Source organism: Bombyx mori, chromosome 5, assembly GCF_030269925.1.
Source record: "Bombyx mori chromosome 5, ASM3026992v2".
In the NCBI taxonomy this organism is placed as follows: domain Eukaryota; kingdom Metazoa; phylum Arthropoda; class Insecta; order Lepidoptera; family Bombycidae; genus Bombyx; species Bombyx mori.
The window spans coordinates 14,232,137-14,248,948 of record NC_085111.1 but is presented as its reverse complement, the minus strand read 5'-3'; the positions used below and the strand labels follow the sequence as shown (position 1 = coordinate 14,248,948).

The 16,812-nt window shown below is 40.4% G+C and overlaps 1 protein-coding gene across 5 annotated transcripts in view; it reads left to right on the top strand.

Annotated features, from left to right (window-relative positions):
- Positions 1–16,812, top strand: part of LOC101738757 (solute carrier family 12 member 6) — a 419,122-nt gene that overhangs the window by 388,017 nt on the left and 14,293 nt on the right. For all 5 annotated transcript variants that reach the window (XM_062668776.1, XM_012693706.4, XM_062668778.1 and 2 more), the window contains exons 4-11: positions 10,935–11,195; positions 11,513–11,698; positions 12,637–12,872; positions 13,414–13,567; positions 14,574–14,760; positions 14,969–15,125; positions 15,606–15,818; positions 16,454–16,633. In XM_062668776.1, the coding sequence (XP_062524760.1) occupies positions 10,935–11,195; positions 11,513–11,698; positions 12,637–12,872; positions 13,414–13,567; positions 14,574–14,760; positions 14,969–15,125; positions 15,606–15,818; positions 16,454–16,633 (1,574 nt within the window). The remainder of the gene's footprint in view (positions 1–10,934; positions 11,196–11,512; positions 11,699–12,636; positions 12,873–13,413; positions 13,568–14,573; positions 14,761–14,968; positions 15,126–15,605; positions 15,819–16,453; positions 16,634–16,812) is intronic.

The following is a 16,812-nucleotide window of genomic DNA, read 5'->3' as shown; positions in this document are numbered from 1 at the left end:
ACGTCGAAGAAGAGAGCTCCCGTGTATAACGGTTTTGGTCGATTAAGCCCCACAAGAATGTGCTCCGTGAGGCGGTGCACCTGTTGAACGCATGAGTGATTTGTACGGAATCCGAATTGTTCATCGATGAGAATGCCCTTGGATGAGACGAAGTCTCTGAGGCGTTTGTAGAGCAGACGCTCATACAGTTTGCCTAGAGACATGAGGAGGCTAATCGGGCGGTAGCTCGTCGGATGATTTTTTGGCTTACCGGGTTTATGTATGCCGATAACGTCCGCTTCTTTCCACACCGCGGGAAAGATACAGTTCGCCATAGCGGCATTGAAAATAGATGCCAACATCACGATGAGTTGGACGGGTAGAAGTTTAATAACGCGGTTGGATATACCGTCGGAACCGGGAGCCTTGCGAGGACGTAGGTCTTTGATCAAGTCTTTAACTTCCATCGAGGTGACGGGTGGTAACACATCAGAGGGTGGCAAGGAGGCTCTGCGTTCTACCTCACTGTCTACTAATTCTACATGCACAGGGTCCACGGATTGAATGCTGGGCGTGCACTGGGTTTGCAATGTATCGGCCAGCAGCTCTGCTTTTTCGTCATCATCGAACGCCGTGAGTCGGCCTGAGGGGCCTACGAGGGGGGGCATAGTTACTACCGTATCCGATTTGAGAGTACGAGCTAAGCGGTAGTAAGACCTTTGGGAGGGCGCGAGTCCTTCTAAGAAATCAGACCATCTGGCATCTCGGACTTCGGCGATGCGAGACTTTACGTCGCGTTGTAGGGCACGCATTCGAATACGATTTTCCGCGGTAGGATACCTGTCGTAGGCGCGTATCGAGGCGTTCTTAGCTCTAAGGAGTTCCCTAATATCGTCGGACAATTTGAAGCGGTGAAGGAAGTCCTCCGCTACAACTTGTTTCGATGACCTATCTAATGTCGAGGTGATGTGTGACGTTAAGATGTCTATGGCTTCAGCGGTATCCTGAGGAGACGGGGTAGAGTCCGGGCTAAACGGTAGCGATGGTGGATCAGATTCAGCCAGGCTGATGCCCAGCGTGTGCCAATCCACCACAGTCCTCGTGACGGGAACAGAATCGGGAGCGCGACCGAGCTTCATAACGACGGGACGGTGGTCTGAATCTAACTCTGAAACTACTTCGATCGAGTGTAAGCGCAGAGTTACGTTTTTTAATAACGCTATGTCGAGTATATCCGGGCGATGCGCGATATTTAGCGGGTAGTGAGTCGGGATTAGCGGAGCGACGATATCGAAGGCGAGATTATCGACTAACGCGTCAAGCCGCCTGCCATTCGGGGTTGTGGTGTGTGAGTTCCACCTAATGTGTTTACAATTTAGGTCGCCCGCCAGAATGACAGAGCTCCCCATGCCGAGCAGCGCCTCGATATCACTGCTTAGAACGATCTTATCCGGTGGAAGATAAACGGACGCGATAACGATCGGCGCGTGTCCCGTCAGTGAGATTCGGCACACTGATGCTTCGATATTAGCGAGCGCGGGAGGATCGAGTGGGACGCAATGCAGGGCTCTTCTATAGTAAATGACGGTACCACCACCACGAGCAGAGAGCCTGTCGTTCCTGACCATGTTATAGTTCGCGATTTTAGGGTCACGGCGCGCGGGCTTAAGTAGGGTCTCCTGCACTAAAAAGATATCAATTTGATGGTCACGCAAAAAGTCAGAAACCTGATCACGCTGATTTGCGAGACCGTAAGCGTTAAAAAATCCTATCGTTACGGATAGGGGCTTTATTCTACTTATATACGCCATTGATTACCGGCGGAGTGAGGGGAGGACGTACGTATTTAATGACGCGTATACGTCGGCGTATTCTTGCACAACGGCGATAAAGTGTTGTGCAGTGGAGGCAGAGCGAATGGCGTCGCCCAAAGCGTTAACGCGCTCAAAGTTGATCGACTGAAAGAAGTCGATCGCTAAAGCGAGATTGTCGGACGCGGTCGGAGGGCAAGTCGCGGGAGAGGGACGAGTCGCGGGGGCGGGACGAATCGCGGAGGAGGGAGTTGTAGCCGTGTTCATGTACGGCAGCGGTTTCGCCCAGGCCGAGACACTGGGCACCGGCGCCGGAACGAACGCTGGCTTAGCCTGCGACACAGAGGGTGCCGAGGCTTTGATGTCTGGGCCGGAAGCTCGGAGGCGGTTTTGGCGGGCGACGCGGCGATTTATTTTCGGGGCTCGGGGGCATCCGCGGTAATTTGCGGGGTGACCCTGTGTTCGACACAGGACGCAGCTAGGCGGTTCTGTCGCGGTTTTTTGATCGCGAGTGCATAGGGCCGTGGCGTGATCGCCTAAGCACTTGACGCATCGGGGGCGCGCGTGACAGTTACGGGAAGAATGCCCGTATAATTGGCAGTTATGGCACTGGCTAGGTGTGCCTTTCTTGTGTGGGGTTTCGACTGCGATTCCGGAAAGGCTACAGACCGTTCGGATGTTGAATATTTGCTTACCCTCGGGGGTAGGCTGGAGGGCGACGAGAACCATATTATATGGCTCCCTTCCGCGGCCTGTGTGCATGCGGTGTACGGAGTTAACCGGTAGGCCTTGTTCGAGAAGATCGGCCTTGACGAGCTCGGCATCCAACTCTTTAGGGATGCCACGTATAACGGCACGGAGTTCGCGCTCCTCCTGGAGCGTATATGTGTGGAAACTTATACGCTCCTTACGGAGGTAAGAAGAGAGGGCCCTATGGTCGTCGGATGTTCGAACCTTAATTTGAATGCCGTTCGCGAGGTTACGGGCATTCGTAAAATTGATATTTTTGGCCTTAAGGGCCAGGGAAACTCGTTCCCAAGCTGCCTTCTCTTGAAGGATTACCGGGGGAGGGGTCTGGGCTTTATTTTGTGCCACCGGACGCGGCGACGGAGTGGCACGGGCTGGAGGCGCAACGGGAGTCTGAGGGCGGGGGCGCGACGCGTTCGCGGCTTTGCTAATTTTAGCGGCCGCGGGAGCTCGAGACTCCGCGGCACGCTTCTTACCCTTTTGCACCAGGGTGAATCCATCCGTCGATGAGGCGGGAGCGAGGTCGACCTCCATCTCCGAGTCAGAGTCGGAGGACGAGGAGGCGGGCGCAGGTGACCTACGAGTAGGTGTTTTGGACGGCGCGACGGAGGCCGCGGATGATCGCGCTGCTGGAACGGTGACCACGGCGGACGACGCAGCAGTTTTACTCGCCAGTATAGGCGACGCGGGAACGGCAGGCACGACGGAGGCTGCGGTGCTCGATGCAGAAGCTTTGCACGCAGGTACAGGCGACGCAGGAGCAGCGAGCTCGGTGGAGTCCACGAGAGGGCTCGCAGTGTGATCGGCCTTGAAGGCCTGAAACTCGGAAGTGAGCTTTGGGTAGCGAAGCCGGAGAAATTCCGCAAATACAGCGTCCATGATGTCTACGTGCCCAGGTGGGGCTACCCTGGGTCTTAGAAAACACTCGCCTTGCGGCGAGGCCCCAACTTCTCGGACCTGAGCGGTTCTATTGAACACAGGTGGCGATGCGGCACGATTACTGCAGGACAAAGAAAAATCACAACAAAACGGAAATAACAAAAAGAAACAAAACAATTAAACACTTCCAGGAAGACAGTTTGTCGGCAGATGTACCACGAACACAGAAATAACAAAAGGAAACCAAACAAATAAAAACTTCCAGGAAGAGCACTTAGTCGGCAGATGTACCACGAACACAGGCCGCGCGAACAATGGCCGGGCTAACAAAAGCCGGGCGAACAAAGGCCGGGCGATCGAGTGGTCGATGAGCACGTCCGCGCGTGACGGGTGCCTCTATCGGAATGCGGTCTGAGTTAAAGCCAGCCCCTACGATAGGGCGCTTTACAGGTTACAATGCGGTTTCCACTACGATTGTTGAATTTCATGTGCGAAGTGAGAAGTCTGGTTCTAGTAGAAAACGTTGAACTCTGAAAAATACGAGAAAACAAAAACCAAAAGTGTGCTACACAATTTTGAGGAATATAAGTGGGAAGATCGGAACTTTTTGGTCAATTCACACTGGCACACTAGTTTTATTTTAAAAGAAGAAAACATAAATGACAGATATAAAATTGACATGACGATGCTACGAATATGTATGTAGTATTTTTTTTAAAGAATAAAAGATTTTATTCTTAAACTAAATATCCACTAAATTTCGCCATACCATCCCACATATATACCTTATTATTTTAGAACACATTCAATTTCAATACGATACATCGAAATAACTACTAATAATTCTTAACGAAGTGGTGACGGATATAGGAATCGTCAAGATTATTTTAACATAAGATCAACTTTATCATTTTCTGGTATCGAAGTTGGCCTCAATAGGGACATCGGAGAACACTTCACTCCTCTTCAGATCAAGGCCAGCTGTCATCAGAAGAAATGCGAGGCTTCGGTTTAAAACATTTTCACCGAGGTCAACAACCATCTGTCTTAAGTCTCATTCTAGCGAGTTGCGTGGTATTTAATACTGAGGGAAAATCAACTAAGCAATTTTACCCACATTATTTTACGATGCCGTTGAGATTTTCATGGTTTTTTAAAGAACTAACTTCAATAGAATTTTTGTACTAGATTTCTTTTTTATTGCTTAGATGGGTGGACGAACTCACAGCCCACCTGGTGTTAAGTGGTTACTGGAGCCCATAGACATCTACAACGTAAATGCGCCACCCCCTTGAGATATAAGTTCTAAGGTCTGAGTATAGTTACAACGGCTACCCCACCCTTCAAGCCGAAACGTATTACTTCTTCACGGCAGAAATAGGCGGGGTGGTGGTACCTACCCGTGCGGACTCACAAGAGGTCCTACCACCAATGCAGTATTACAACACATACATTACACAAGAAAAAGTTTCAATGGCTCTCGATACGAACTCGTGTCACATCATTAATCCTTATGTAAAATAAGTACCTATTGAAATCATGAATATAAATAAGAGAGCACAATCTCAAGCCGAGTCCAAAAACCGCACTTCCAACGTAAACGGAACAAAGGTGTTCATTACGTTAGCATTTCGATCGGGCGCCGCCGCGCCTCCCGGATGTCGAATAAGTGCCGAATGATGGCGACAGAACAAATGAAAACAAATAGGAAGAGCTCCAGCGTGATAAATGAGCCGTGTTACGCTTTGTTTAATGATCGAATCTTATTTATGAAGAGCTCAGAGCAATCAAGCTAAATTTAAAAATGGATTGTGCTTCCTTGATTATTTTATTCGTAAATCGAGACTGTGTTATCCTCATTCGGTTTTAATATCAAATATTAACTAACTTAATACTTTAATTTTTCTTCTGCTTGCTTCGGTTTCCTCAATACTGAGGATCATGACCACCTCCTCGCAACAAGAGTTTATTACGGACCATTCCACGCCATTTGCCTCTATCTGCCGCCGAGTGTGCGAGTCCAACGTGTCGGGCCTCTACCTCGTGGTCTTCTTCCCTTCACCTTGCCAGACACTTCTTCTTCAGCTTCTCCAAGCTGCCGTGATTCTTTCTTGCAATGTGCCCAAAGTATTCCAGAACTCTACGTAGGCAGATGGTAGAAAGCTTCGTCTTTATCTGGAGTTCTTGGAGGATCGACACGTTGGAGCGATGTGCTGTCCAGGGAATTCCTAGCATCTTTCGCCAGCACTACATCTCAAATGCATCAATTCGGTCGCGATCGGCTTTCTTCATCAGTTTAAAAAAAAACATGTGCCATGAAAAGTTCGAAATAAAATTTAACAAAAATGAAAAAAAGTGATACTAAGCTTATATACCGTTTGAAAAAATAACTCGTGTAGAAAATAAAATGTAAATATCTCATTTGAAATGTAAACGCTTGATTCGTTTCATCCCACAAACGAGCTCGCTGCTCCAAATTCCTATTTACACTTACAATTCATGGTAGTGCTCCCGACTCAACCGGTTATTTTATTAAGCACTAGCATTACGCTCGTAGCTTCACCCGGGTGCACTACATATATATAAAATGATCATTTTTGAACATGCTCTAATATATTCTATTCACTATCAATACCAGTTACATGAACTAGAGAACTTTCACGTTTCAACCCCAAACAATTATCCATACCACTATTACCAGTATTTAATTAACGAATATACGATATCTCGTCAATTTTACTGCTGCTGTAATACTGGGGGAATAAATTCCGGCACATATTTATAAAACTTGAAACACCGAATACTGAATAGAAATGTTGGGAATGATTTTGAATAGCTATGACACTATTTTGAAATTAAAAAGAAATGTATTTGAATGTCTTCAATTACGGATCTTATTATTTCTACAACGGATAATAAATAAATATTAATCACATTTTGAGATGAGTGCGGATAAATATGCTTATTAATATCCAAATAGCAACTAAAATACTGACGCTATTTGTCTATACTAATATTATAAAGAGGAAAGATTTGTTTGTTTGTTTGTTTGTTTCGAATAGGCTCCGAAACTACTGGACCGATTTGAAAAATTCTTTTTCCATTAGAAGCCGACATTGTCCCTGATGAACATAGGATACTTTTTTTAAAAAAAAAATTTTTTTTGTTTGTTTCATGTTTGTTTTAATGTTTCCGAAGCGAAGCGAGGGCGGGTCGCTAGTTAAATATAAAAATAAAGTATTCGTTTGTCCGCTAACCCTAAACTGCGTTCGTTAAACTAAGCGAATAAGCGCATGCAAATGACGTGTAAATAAAACACGACAGCTTCCAATCTAATCTCGTTTCAGAGACGGTTGCCGCGTATCACTTTACATATGAGTCGACTATTATCAAAGGCGGCAATCTGACTTTTGGACAATGATTGGTAAATCAGAAAAACGAATTATTGACTTTGTATTCCATCGGCAGTCACAAAACTCTTCGGAACGACATCTTAGATAAATAACAGGTTAACTATTAACCTTTATTTAATGCAGGTTTTGAACCGTATTCTTTGAAGGAGACGATTATATTCAAATCAATCTGTATTGACATATCAATAAAATTTTGTTGTCCAAATGCACAGATTGCCATCTTTGATAATAGACGACTCATATATTAAAATTAAAAATATTACACTGAAGAGATTTTACGCAAGCGTTATATTATTATTCAGATAAGCTTTTATGATGAAGTACTCGTTCGTATTGATGTTACGAGTTAATGTCGAGCGAGCATGATGTATGTCGTGCGATGCGTGGGTTTAACGTCAGCTTTATAAATAGGCTTCTTTTTCTTCTATACGAATATTATAAAGAGGAAAGATTTGTTGGTTTGTTTGTATTGAATAGGCTCCGAAACTATTGAATCGATATGAAAAATTCTTTCACTGATTGGCAGCTACACTATTCCCGAGTGAAATAGGCTATAATATTTTTTGAAGAAAAAAAAATATTAGAAAAAAAAAATTTGGAAAATCCTTACTAAATTATTTACAAATTTATTATTACATTATTAGATTATTATTTACAAAAAGTGTCGCAACAGCATATGTCTCACTATTATAGTTACGCCGCAATAAGTGTTCTTTTATTTAAAAAAATAAAAAAACGTCAAATATCGTTGAAATTTTTGATAAAGACGCGAGCGGAGCCGGAGCGGGCCACTAGTACAGTACATAGATAAAGAACTCGCAAGCCATATCGTTTAAGTGATTTAGAAAATATACCAGTCCCAATTATATTCTAGTATCGGCTATCTTACCCTTCAAATTCACGTATATTTTGGAACCATGTATGTATATTATATTTTAAATGTTGCAAGCTCATAAATTGCTGCGATGTTTATAGATTCAAGTAATACTTTCGAGTGTACTGGTGGTAGGACCTCTTGCGAGTCCGCGCGGGTTGGTACAGTAATGCGTTTCGGTTTGAAGGGTGGGGCTGCCGTTGTAACTATACTGAGACCTTAGAACTTATATCTCAAGGTGGGTGGCGCATTTACGTTGTAGATGTCCATGGGCTCCAGTAACCACTTAACACCAGTGGCGGTGTGAGCTCGTCCACCCATTTAAGCAATAAAAAAAAATCACTTAAAACCAGATGAGCTTTGAAATAATCTGCATATAAAAATTCATTAATTAATTTATAATGAATTTTTCTATATATAATATAAATTAATTAATGAATAAAAATTCATTAATTAATTTATTTTATACCAAAATAACCTAAACACCGGAACCATACTGCAACATTACCGTAACACTGGGAGTCTTACTCATACCGTTTAGTAACATTGGTACATAACTATGATATTCGCGATAGGCACTAATCATAAGTACATGACCAACAATTCAGAATGAAAACCGGTTTAATTTAATCCTAAAAGCTTACCATTAACAAATCAGTCGAACACTCTCGGCTAACTTAGTTTCTGGAGTGGACAGTTTGTACAGCACCGTAAAACTTTCGCCGAGCAAAACTGTTAACTAGTCCGAGTAGCCAATAGTGTCAGACTTGGGAGCGATCTGCAAGTTTCTACGGGTAAAACCTTTCAACTTTAAAGTTTTGTATCGTCTGTTCCATCTGTACTAGCTTTTTGAAGATTGAGAAATAGTTTTGCGGTTTCTGTTTTGTTTTCGAAATCAATAATAATATCAAAGAAGTTTCTTTAAGGCATACGCAAACGAAAACCGTTTATCTTCTTCTTCTATATATAATATAAAAATGAATTAATATTTGTGGAAGTCCAAAGAAGGGTTAAAAGGTATATAAATATGAAAATGCTCGGAATTAAATAAAAATGACAATATTGTTTTTCCTTTGATGTGTCCCCCGTCGGACGGATTCCTTTTGTTTGTTTTAAGTTTATTTTATACAAAAGCTTAGGTCTTTTATTTATCGATTGAGGCACCACGAAGTATGCCGGATCAGCTAGTCTATTTATATAACAGAAGATGCTAGACTAATATTTATATAACAGAAGATGCCCTTGGTGCTACCACCACTATTTCTGTTCTTTCGTAGAAGCATAACTTGGGAGGGCCAGTATCTTGACTCGGCCGCAATGCATTCACGCATTCCGGTTCCAAAAGTGATATGAGCGTTATCTCTATACTCTCTATACTTATACTTATAATATTATATTATATCTATACTAATATTATAAAGAGGAAAGATTTGTTTGTTTGTTTGTTTCGAATAGGCTCCGAAACTACTGGACCGATTTGAAAAATTATTTTTCCATTAGAAGCCGACATTGTCCCTGATGAACATAGGCTACTTTTTTATTTTATTTTTTATTTTATTTTTTTGGTTTCATGTGTGTTTTAATGTTTCCGAAGCGAAGCGAGGGCGGGTCGCTAGTTATAATATAAAGAGGAAAGATTTGTTTGTTTGTTTGTTTCGAATAGGCTCCGAAACTACTGGAACGATTTGAAAAAAATCTTTTTCCATTAGAAGCCGACATTGTCCCTGATGAACATAGGCTACTTTTTTTTTTTTTTTGGTTTCATGTGTGTTTTAATGTTTCCGAAGCGAAGCGAGGGCGGGTCGCTAGTATATGATAAAGTAATAAAGTCACGTCTATTCAAGACACCTTACGGAATCATCCAGGGATACCCGAATAACCAAAATTGAGACAGTTACGTAACACCGAATAAGGCTGTAACGTAACACGTTTCTCTTTACTTATTCTACATACAGAACGTATTTCAAGTATATTTGTTACGTGATCCGTTTACCGGGAGTTCGAATAACTTAAATAATAATAGGGGCAGAATCTGATAAGTGTTTATTAAATTGAATAAAAATAAATCTTATTTAAAGTAATTTTATTACAGAAGACCATTTTAAAAACAAACAATGAATACGTTTGTTTTATTTTATACCATACTAGCTGACCCGGCAGACTTCGTAGTGCCTCAATTGATAAATAAAAGTCCTAAAATTTTGTTTAAAATAAACTTAAAACAAACAAAAGGAATCCGTCCGACGCATCAAAGGAAAAACAAAATTGTTATTTTTTTTTAATTCCGAGCATTTTCATATTTATCTACCTTTTAAACCTTCTCTGGACTTCCACAAATAATCCAAGATCAAAAATAGTCAAATCGGTCCAGCCGTTCTCGAGTTTTAGCGAGACTAACGAACAGCAATTCATTTTTATATATATAGATTAGACACGATTTGTTTATGCCCTACAGTCATATTAACATAAAAAAGATTAGGTACTTTTTTATTTAAAGCAGGAGACGTAACATATTTTCAACCCGAACTTGACATATTATGTACATTCCGTCTACATACATTTCCAAATGTATATGTTAACTTACTTTTATCTAGATTATAATAATATGAAAATGAATTTAGTTTCTAGAAAATATACGAGTAAATAAGAACAGGTTCGGAGTATATCAGCGAAGCTTGAGAAAACAAAGTATTCGATAAAGTCCGTTAACTTCAAGAATGGTCCATAAATGTTAAGTGTTCTTCGAAACGACGATTGAGTTGAGCTAAAATAATTAATTAATGAAATAAATTGAAAAAAATATCTGCGGTCTGCACGGGTAGGTACTACCGCCCCGCCTATTTCTGCCTTAAAGCAGTAATGCGTTTCGGTTTGAAGGGCGGGGCAGCCGTTGTAACTATACTGAGACCTTAGAACCTATAACTCAAGGTGGGTGGCGCATTTACGTTGTAGATGGCTATGGGCTTTAGTAGCCAGTTAGTAACAGTGTGAGCTCGTCCATTCATCTAAGCAATAAAAAAACGTATTATAAGTGATATTCTATAACAGTACAATTTTTGTTCCACAACGTTGTCGTTTTAAGTTTGATAGTTTCGAACGACAACATTTTCATTACATTATCAAGATGTGGCTTATTGAACTGTGACAGGGTTGAGATCAAGTAGTACATTTTTAATGAAAAAAACCTATGACGTTATTTTTTTTTTTTTTTAAATAAATTATCTATTACAGGAAGAGATCGAGGACCGACCTAGAGCAGCCACGTTCCTCAGCTCGCTAGCGGACTATGCGAATACAATCCCCACGGCATCCGCCGCAGACCCAGATGCCCCCAAGCCAGCCCCACCAGCCCGCATGGGCACGCTCATCGGCGTGTACCTGCCTTGCATCCAGAATATCTTCGGTGTGATCTTATTCATCCGGCTCACCTGGGTTGTCGGCACCGCTGGCGCTATACAAGGATTCCTCATTGTTCTAACCTGCTGCTGTACGGTAGGTGGTTTATATTCATACAACATACGAACACAACATCAATCATATTTTTATGTAAATTGTCGAAACCTGCAAAATACTCGATTGAAATTGTCCAAAAACAAAAGTCTGTTTACAAACTTACCTTATTAAGATCAGAAAGCTCTCGACTCTCAATTATGTTTGTAATCAACTACCTCGAACAACAACAAAAGTATGATTGAGTTTCTATTGTTCATAGCCAAGTGTCAACTCTTCAAAATATCGCTCCTAAAACTGATAAAACTGGGTCAGATAGACTATTGAGATAACGATGTAACCATAAAATATGTCGGCAGACGATGTTAACCGCAATATCAATGTCTGCCATCGCAACGAACGGCGTGGTGCCGGCGGGGGGATCGTATTTCATGATCGGTCGGTCCCTGGGGCCGGAGTGCGGCGGGGCGGTCGGCATGCTGTTCTACACGGGTACAACCCTAGCGGCCGCTATGTACATCGTTGGAGCTGTCGAAATCGTACTGGTTAGTAACTACAGCTACGCCAAAAGTAAAATTATAAAAAAGTAAAATATTTCTGCTGTGAAGCAGTAATGCCTTTCGCTCTGAAGTGTAGGGCAGCCGTTGTAACTATACTGAGATCTTAGAACTTATATCTCAAGGTGGGTGCCGCATTTACGTTGTAGATGTCTATGGTTTCCAGTAACCACTTAACACCAGGTGGGCTGTGAGTTCGTCCACCCATCTAAGCAATAAAAAAAAATTAAAAATGTTTTTTTTTTCATTTCACATACCGCTTGAACCATTTCAAGGGTTTTCAAATTAAATTGAGTGCTAGTAACGGATTCATGCATAACTCATGTTTACTTAATCAAGCAGTGCATTAGCTCTAATACCTATGTGCACAAATTTCTCTCTGATATTACACCAACTTTCCGCCTCGGAGATACAATGTTATAATTTTATGAGACATATTGCAAAGCGGTGCTCATCTCTATTCGGCTGGCACACAGATCAAGACTCTAGAGGTTCGCGTTCGATTTTCAACGACCGTACTTACTCTACACATGAAATAGTTCATCGGAAATAAGGAACAAATATTATCGCGATGTCCTTTTATGTAATTCTGAAAAGACATCAGGATATTTATAAAACAAAGTAATTGTGTTTGTTGAGGGTACAATTTCAAATTATTTTTAAGATGCGTTCATAGCTCATCTATGCTATTCGTGCCCCCGATGAAAGAAATAGTAGATTTAAGACTGAAATGAAAATATTTTTTCTTGACTACTCGTGAAAATACTTTCATAATTGACCGCGATTGGTACTACATATTAAGCCAAAGACTCGATTGCAAATGCTAATGGTAATGCGATGCTTATCAGCATTAGGAATATTATTTTTAGATTAAGACGGAAAAGGCTAAGAACATTACAATTTTTTTTTGCTTTCTGTCATTTTAGACTTACATGGCACCGTGGATATCAATTTTCGGCGATTTCACTAAGGACCCAGAAGCAATGTACAACAATTTCCGCGTCTACGGAACCGGTTTGCTCCTCATTATGGGGATGGTTGTTTTCGTTGGAGTAAAGTTCGTCAACAAATTCGCTACTGTCGCTCTGGCCTGCGTCATCCTCTCCATCACCGCGGTATATGCCGGAATATTCGTCAACTTCTATGGAAACGATAGCTTACAGTAAGTTATCAACACGAACGTTAAGAGTATCACTTGATTAAGAGCAGAAATCGTTGAACAGTCTCACGGCATACCGGTTATCAAAGCTGTAACAGAATCCCATTGACGTCAAATTGATCTCAAAGCAAAGTTTGAGCTTTGATAAACTAAATACGACTAGCCTGCCTCTTGAACCAAAGCACATAGCTCCTATACGCTAGATATAGGTACCAAAACAAACAAGCTCCCAACAAATTCTTCCACAAGTGCTCAAGACAAGAGCTAGTAGACATACTATTATCGTTTTAATTCTGTTTGTCCTAATAGTTTCATCTGAATCAGTATATTTCTTACTCTAGTATATTTTTTACATTCTCGCGAATCATAAACGCAATCAATATTACTTTGAGTATTTTAAAGTCGTATTTATTATTCTCATTTTATGATTCTTGATGTTCCAAAAATTTTACAGAATTCGAAGTCGTGTTGATATTTTGTACTGGTTAAAATAATACAATTCTAAATTTATCTCCGATAAATTAATCTCTTGCTTTTATTTCAGAATGTGTGTACTCGGACGCCGCTTGCTCAAGGATATTCATATTAGCAATTGCACAAAGGACCCAAAAGGCGAACTGCATGCAATGTTCTGTCCCGATAAAATCTGTGACCCCTACTACGAAGCCCACAACATAAGCATTGTGCAAGGAATTAAGGTAATAGTCGCTTTTAAAATACACCTTCATGGGGCTTATAATATGGCCTCATTATTCAAGAACTCAATTATTTATATCCTACGTTTTCCATTACTCTGAATTTCAAATATTCGGAAAATTTTAAAACGATATAACAATAAGATGCTAAAATTCTAAGGTTCAAATAGTTATAAAACTTAGTATTTAGAAGACTACAAAAAGAATACTTAAAAGATTTGAAAACTTAAAAATCCTTATAAAAACATCTGTCGCTTTTTATTAACCAAAAACAAATTACTCGACTCAGTCATTCGTTATTTATAATAAACACTACAGTGGAACTTGACGCTGTATGTTCGCCACCCCTAAATATTTACTCTGGTAATCACTGTTGCTCTCTGAAGGATCTATATAGAAAAGTTTTTACAGTTGGGATGATAATGAAAATTCTGGACCGGATATATATTTTCACCAGTACTGTTCACGATATTGGACTAATAACATATTGGCACAATGCCAAATGAAAATTTTCTTTGAACGTCGCGTGTTGCAAACAAGTCTATTGATCGCAAGGATACTTCAAGCCTCAATGTCTTTTTGGTTTGCCATTACGCTTAGATACATTGACCATCAACTTCTAGTTATTACCGAAGTTTGAGACTTACAACTAACAGAAGTCCGTAATATAATTTGTAAGTTGGGATGAACATTGAACATGGCCGGTCGAGTCTCGAGCGTCGTTACCTAACAAAGTTTTGCTAGAGGCAGGTTTCTATATAAGCCGAACATCAATCTTACAGTTAAATTGTATTTAGAAATAGACTTTAACTGTATATTTTTTAGTAATAATTATTTTGATTAACATTTACTTAATATACTAATTCTGGAAGGAAAATATACCTTGATGTGAGGCTACCTTCTCAAAGTGACGCAATAAGTATTTGGACCTGTTGTATGAATATTGTGGAAATTCTTAAGACATAGCGTTTGATTTTAAAAGTAAAATATTTGCGTTTGTCTCACCCAGGGTCTCGCAAGTGGGGTTTTCTTCGATAACCTCCAGGACTCGTTCATTCAAGAAGGTCAATACATCGCATACGGCAAGGAACCTGACGACATTGAACAGATGGAGAGACCTACCCACAATCAAATTTACGCGGACATCACTACGACTTTCACAATTTTGATAGGCATATTCTTCCCTTCGGTGACCGGTAAGACATAATGTATACCTACATGATTTATTCACCAAAAAAATTATAGAACATTAACTTTGTATGTCATGTCGAACTTAACCTTATTTAGAATAAGTAATTTCCATTGCATCCATAATTTCCATGCTCAACTTAGAAACTGGTATTTTACTTAAAAAACACATTAAAATAATATTAAAATATGCGCTTCGATAATCTTTTTTAACAGGCATAATGGCTGGTTCAAATCGCTCCGGAGACTTGGCCGATGCTCAAAAGAGTATTCCAATTGGAACTATTTGTGCGATCCTCACCACTTCCACCGTCTACCTCTCGTGCGTGCTGTTATTTGCTGGCACTGTCGATAATTTGTTACTCAGAGATAAGTAAGTAAAGTTAACATAATCTTCAAGAGTAATTAAAAGTAATCAACATTAATATTTTGCCGTTTACAACGATACAATGACAATTGTAACATCGAAGAAGTCAGTGTAACATCAGTCGAAACTTGTTCGTAGTCTAATAGATAAAACGCTGGGCTTATTCAAACCGAGTGACGTAACTATCCTCGAGTTAAAAACATCTGGCAGATCCAATCATTTTCACGAAGAATTAATGAATAGGAAAAAGAAGAAGAAGGGTCGTGAAGAAATAGGGTCGTGAATAAAAAAATCGCTCCTACAAATATATAAATAAGTTATTATTAATAAGGCGTTTTGTTAGCACATAGTTATAACTACCCCGCACGTTTCAGTCGCGAAGTAATCGTGCTACCCAATTTGAAGTAGCGGACAACTATAATGCAATACAATGCGGCATAATAACTCTTTTACTTTTTGTACGCTAATTTACAAATCTTTTATTAGATTCGGTCAATCGATTGGCGGGAAATTGGTCGTTGCGAACATGGCGTGGCCAAACCAGTGGGTGATTCTGATCGGCTCATTCCTGTCGACATTGGGCGCGGGACTCCAATCTCTAACCGGTGCGCCGCGACTACTGCAAGCCATCGCCAAAGATGAAATCATTCCTTTTCTAGCTCCATTCGCAGTCTCTTCCAAACGAGGAGAGCCTACCCGGTGAGTTAAAGAACTATATAATTATGGTTGTTACAGTGAATACAGCCAAACAAGAAATACAGTTTTGGTATCTGTTAACAAATAAGATTAATTAAGTACATGCAATTAAATATAATAAAATTAAGGTTACATACATTGCATAATATAATCATGTGGAAGAGTTTTTAACTGTAACATGTGAAGCGCAGTTATGCCAATATTTACGTCACGTTTTCTTCCCCTGCTACGTGAAAATATCCTGGCATCCCCCTAGCAATTACTACCAAAAGCTAATGTCAGAACTTTATAAGCTGGTCTTATTTCTTTAATTACGACAACTAAACGATAAAAAAGAATCATTGTTTAACTTATATTCGAAAGCATATGCACTAACAAAAACTCATCATCATTCTCCGGCCCTCTCCCAGTCACTTGGGATGATTTCGCAACATGTTTTCCCCTTCCATACTCCTCTATCATATACTATTTCTTCGCTCACTCCCCTCTTACATATACTGTCTTTCACGCAATTCATCCATTTCTTCTTAGGTCTACCTCTTCCTCTAGCTACAACTCGTAAAGTTCAATTACTTTACTTAAAGTATTATATAATGATCGCCATTTATGTGTTTATGAGATGTGTGGTATCTATCCAGGGCCTTACTCCTGACCATGGCAATCTGCCAATGCGGCATCTTACTCGGGAACGTCGACATCTTGGCTCCCCTGTTGTCCATGTTCTTCTTAATGTGCTACGGATTCGTGAACTTGGCTTGTGCTCTTCAAACTCTACTGAAAACCCCGAACTGGCGTCCTCGCTTCAAATACTACCACTGGTAAGTAAATTGTTATTAAATAAAAAGATAAATAATCTAAATTACTTTGGCTATTTATTTTTTTCAAATAATTAAGTTATTATGAACACTATATATGATACGATATATGAAGTACATTCATTTCTTGAAACTACACTTGTAGTACATAGATGGTATTACTTCAGAAATCTTCCTAGTAG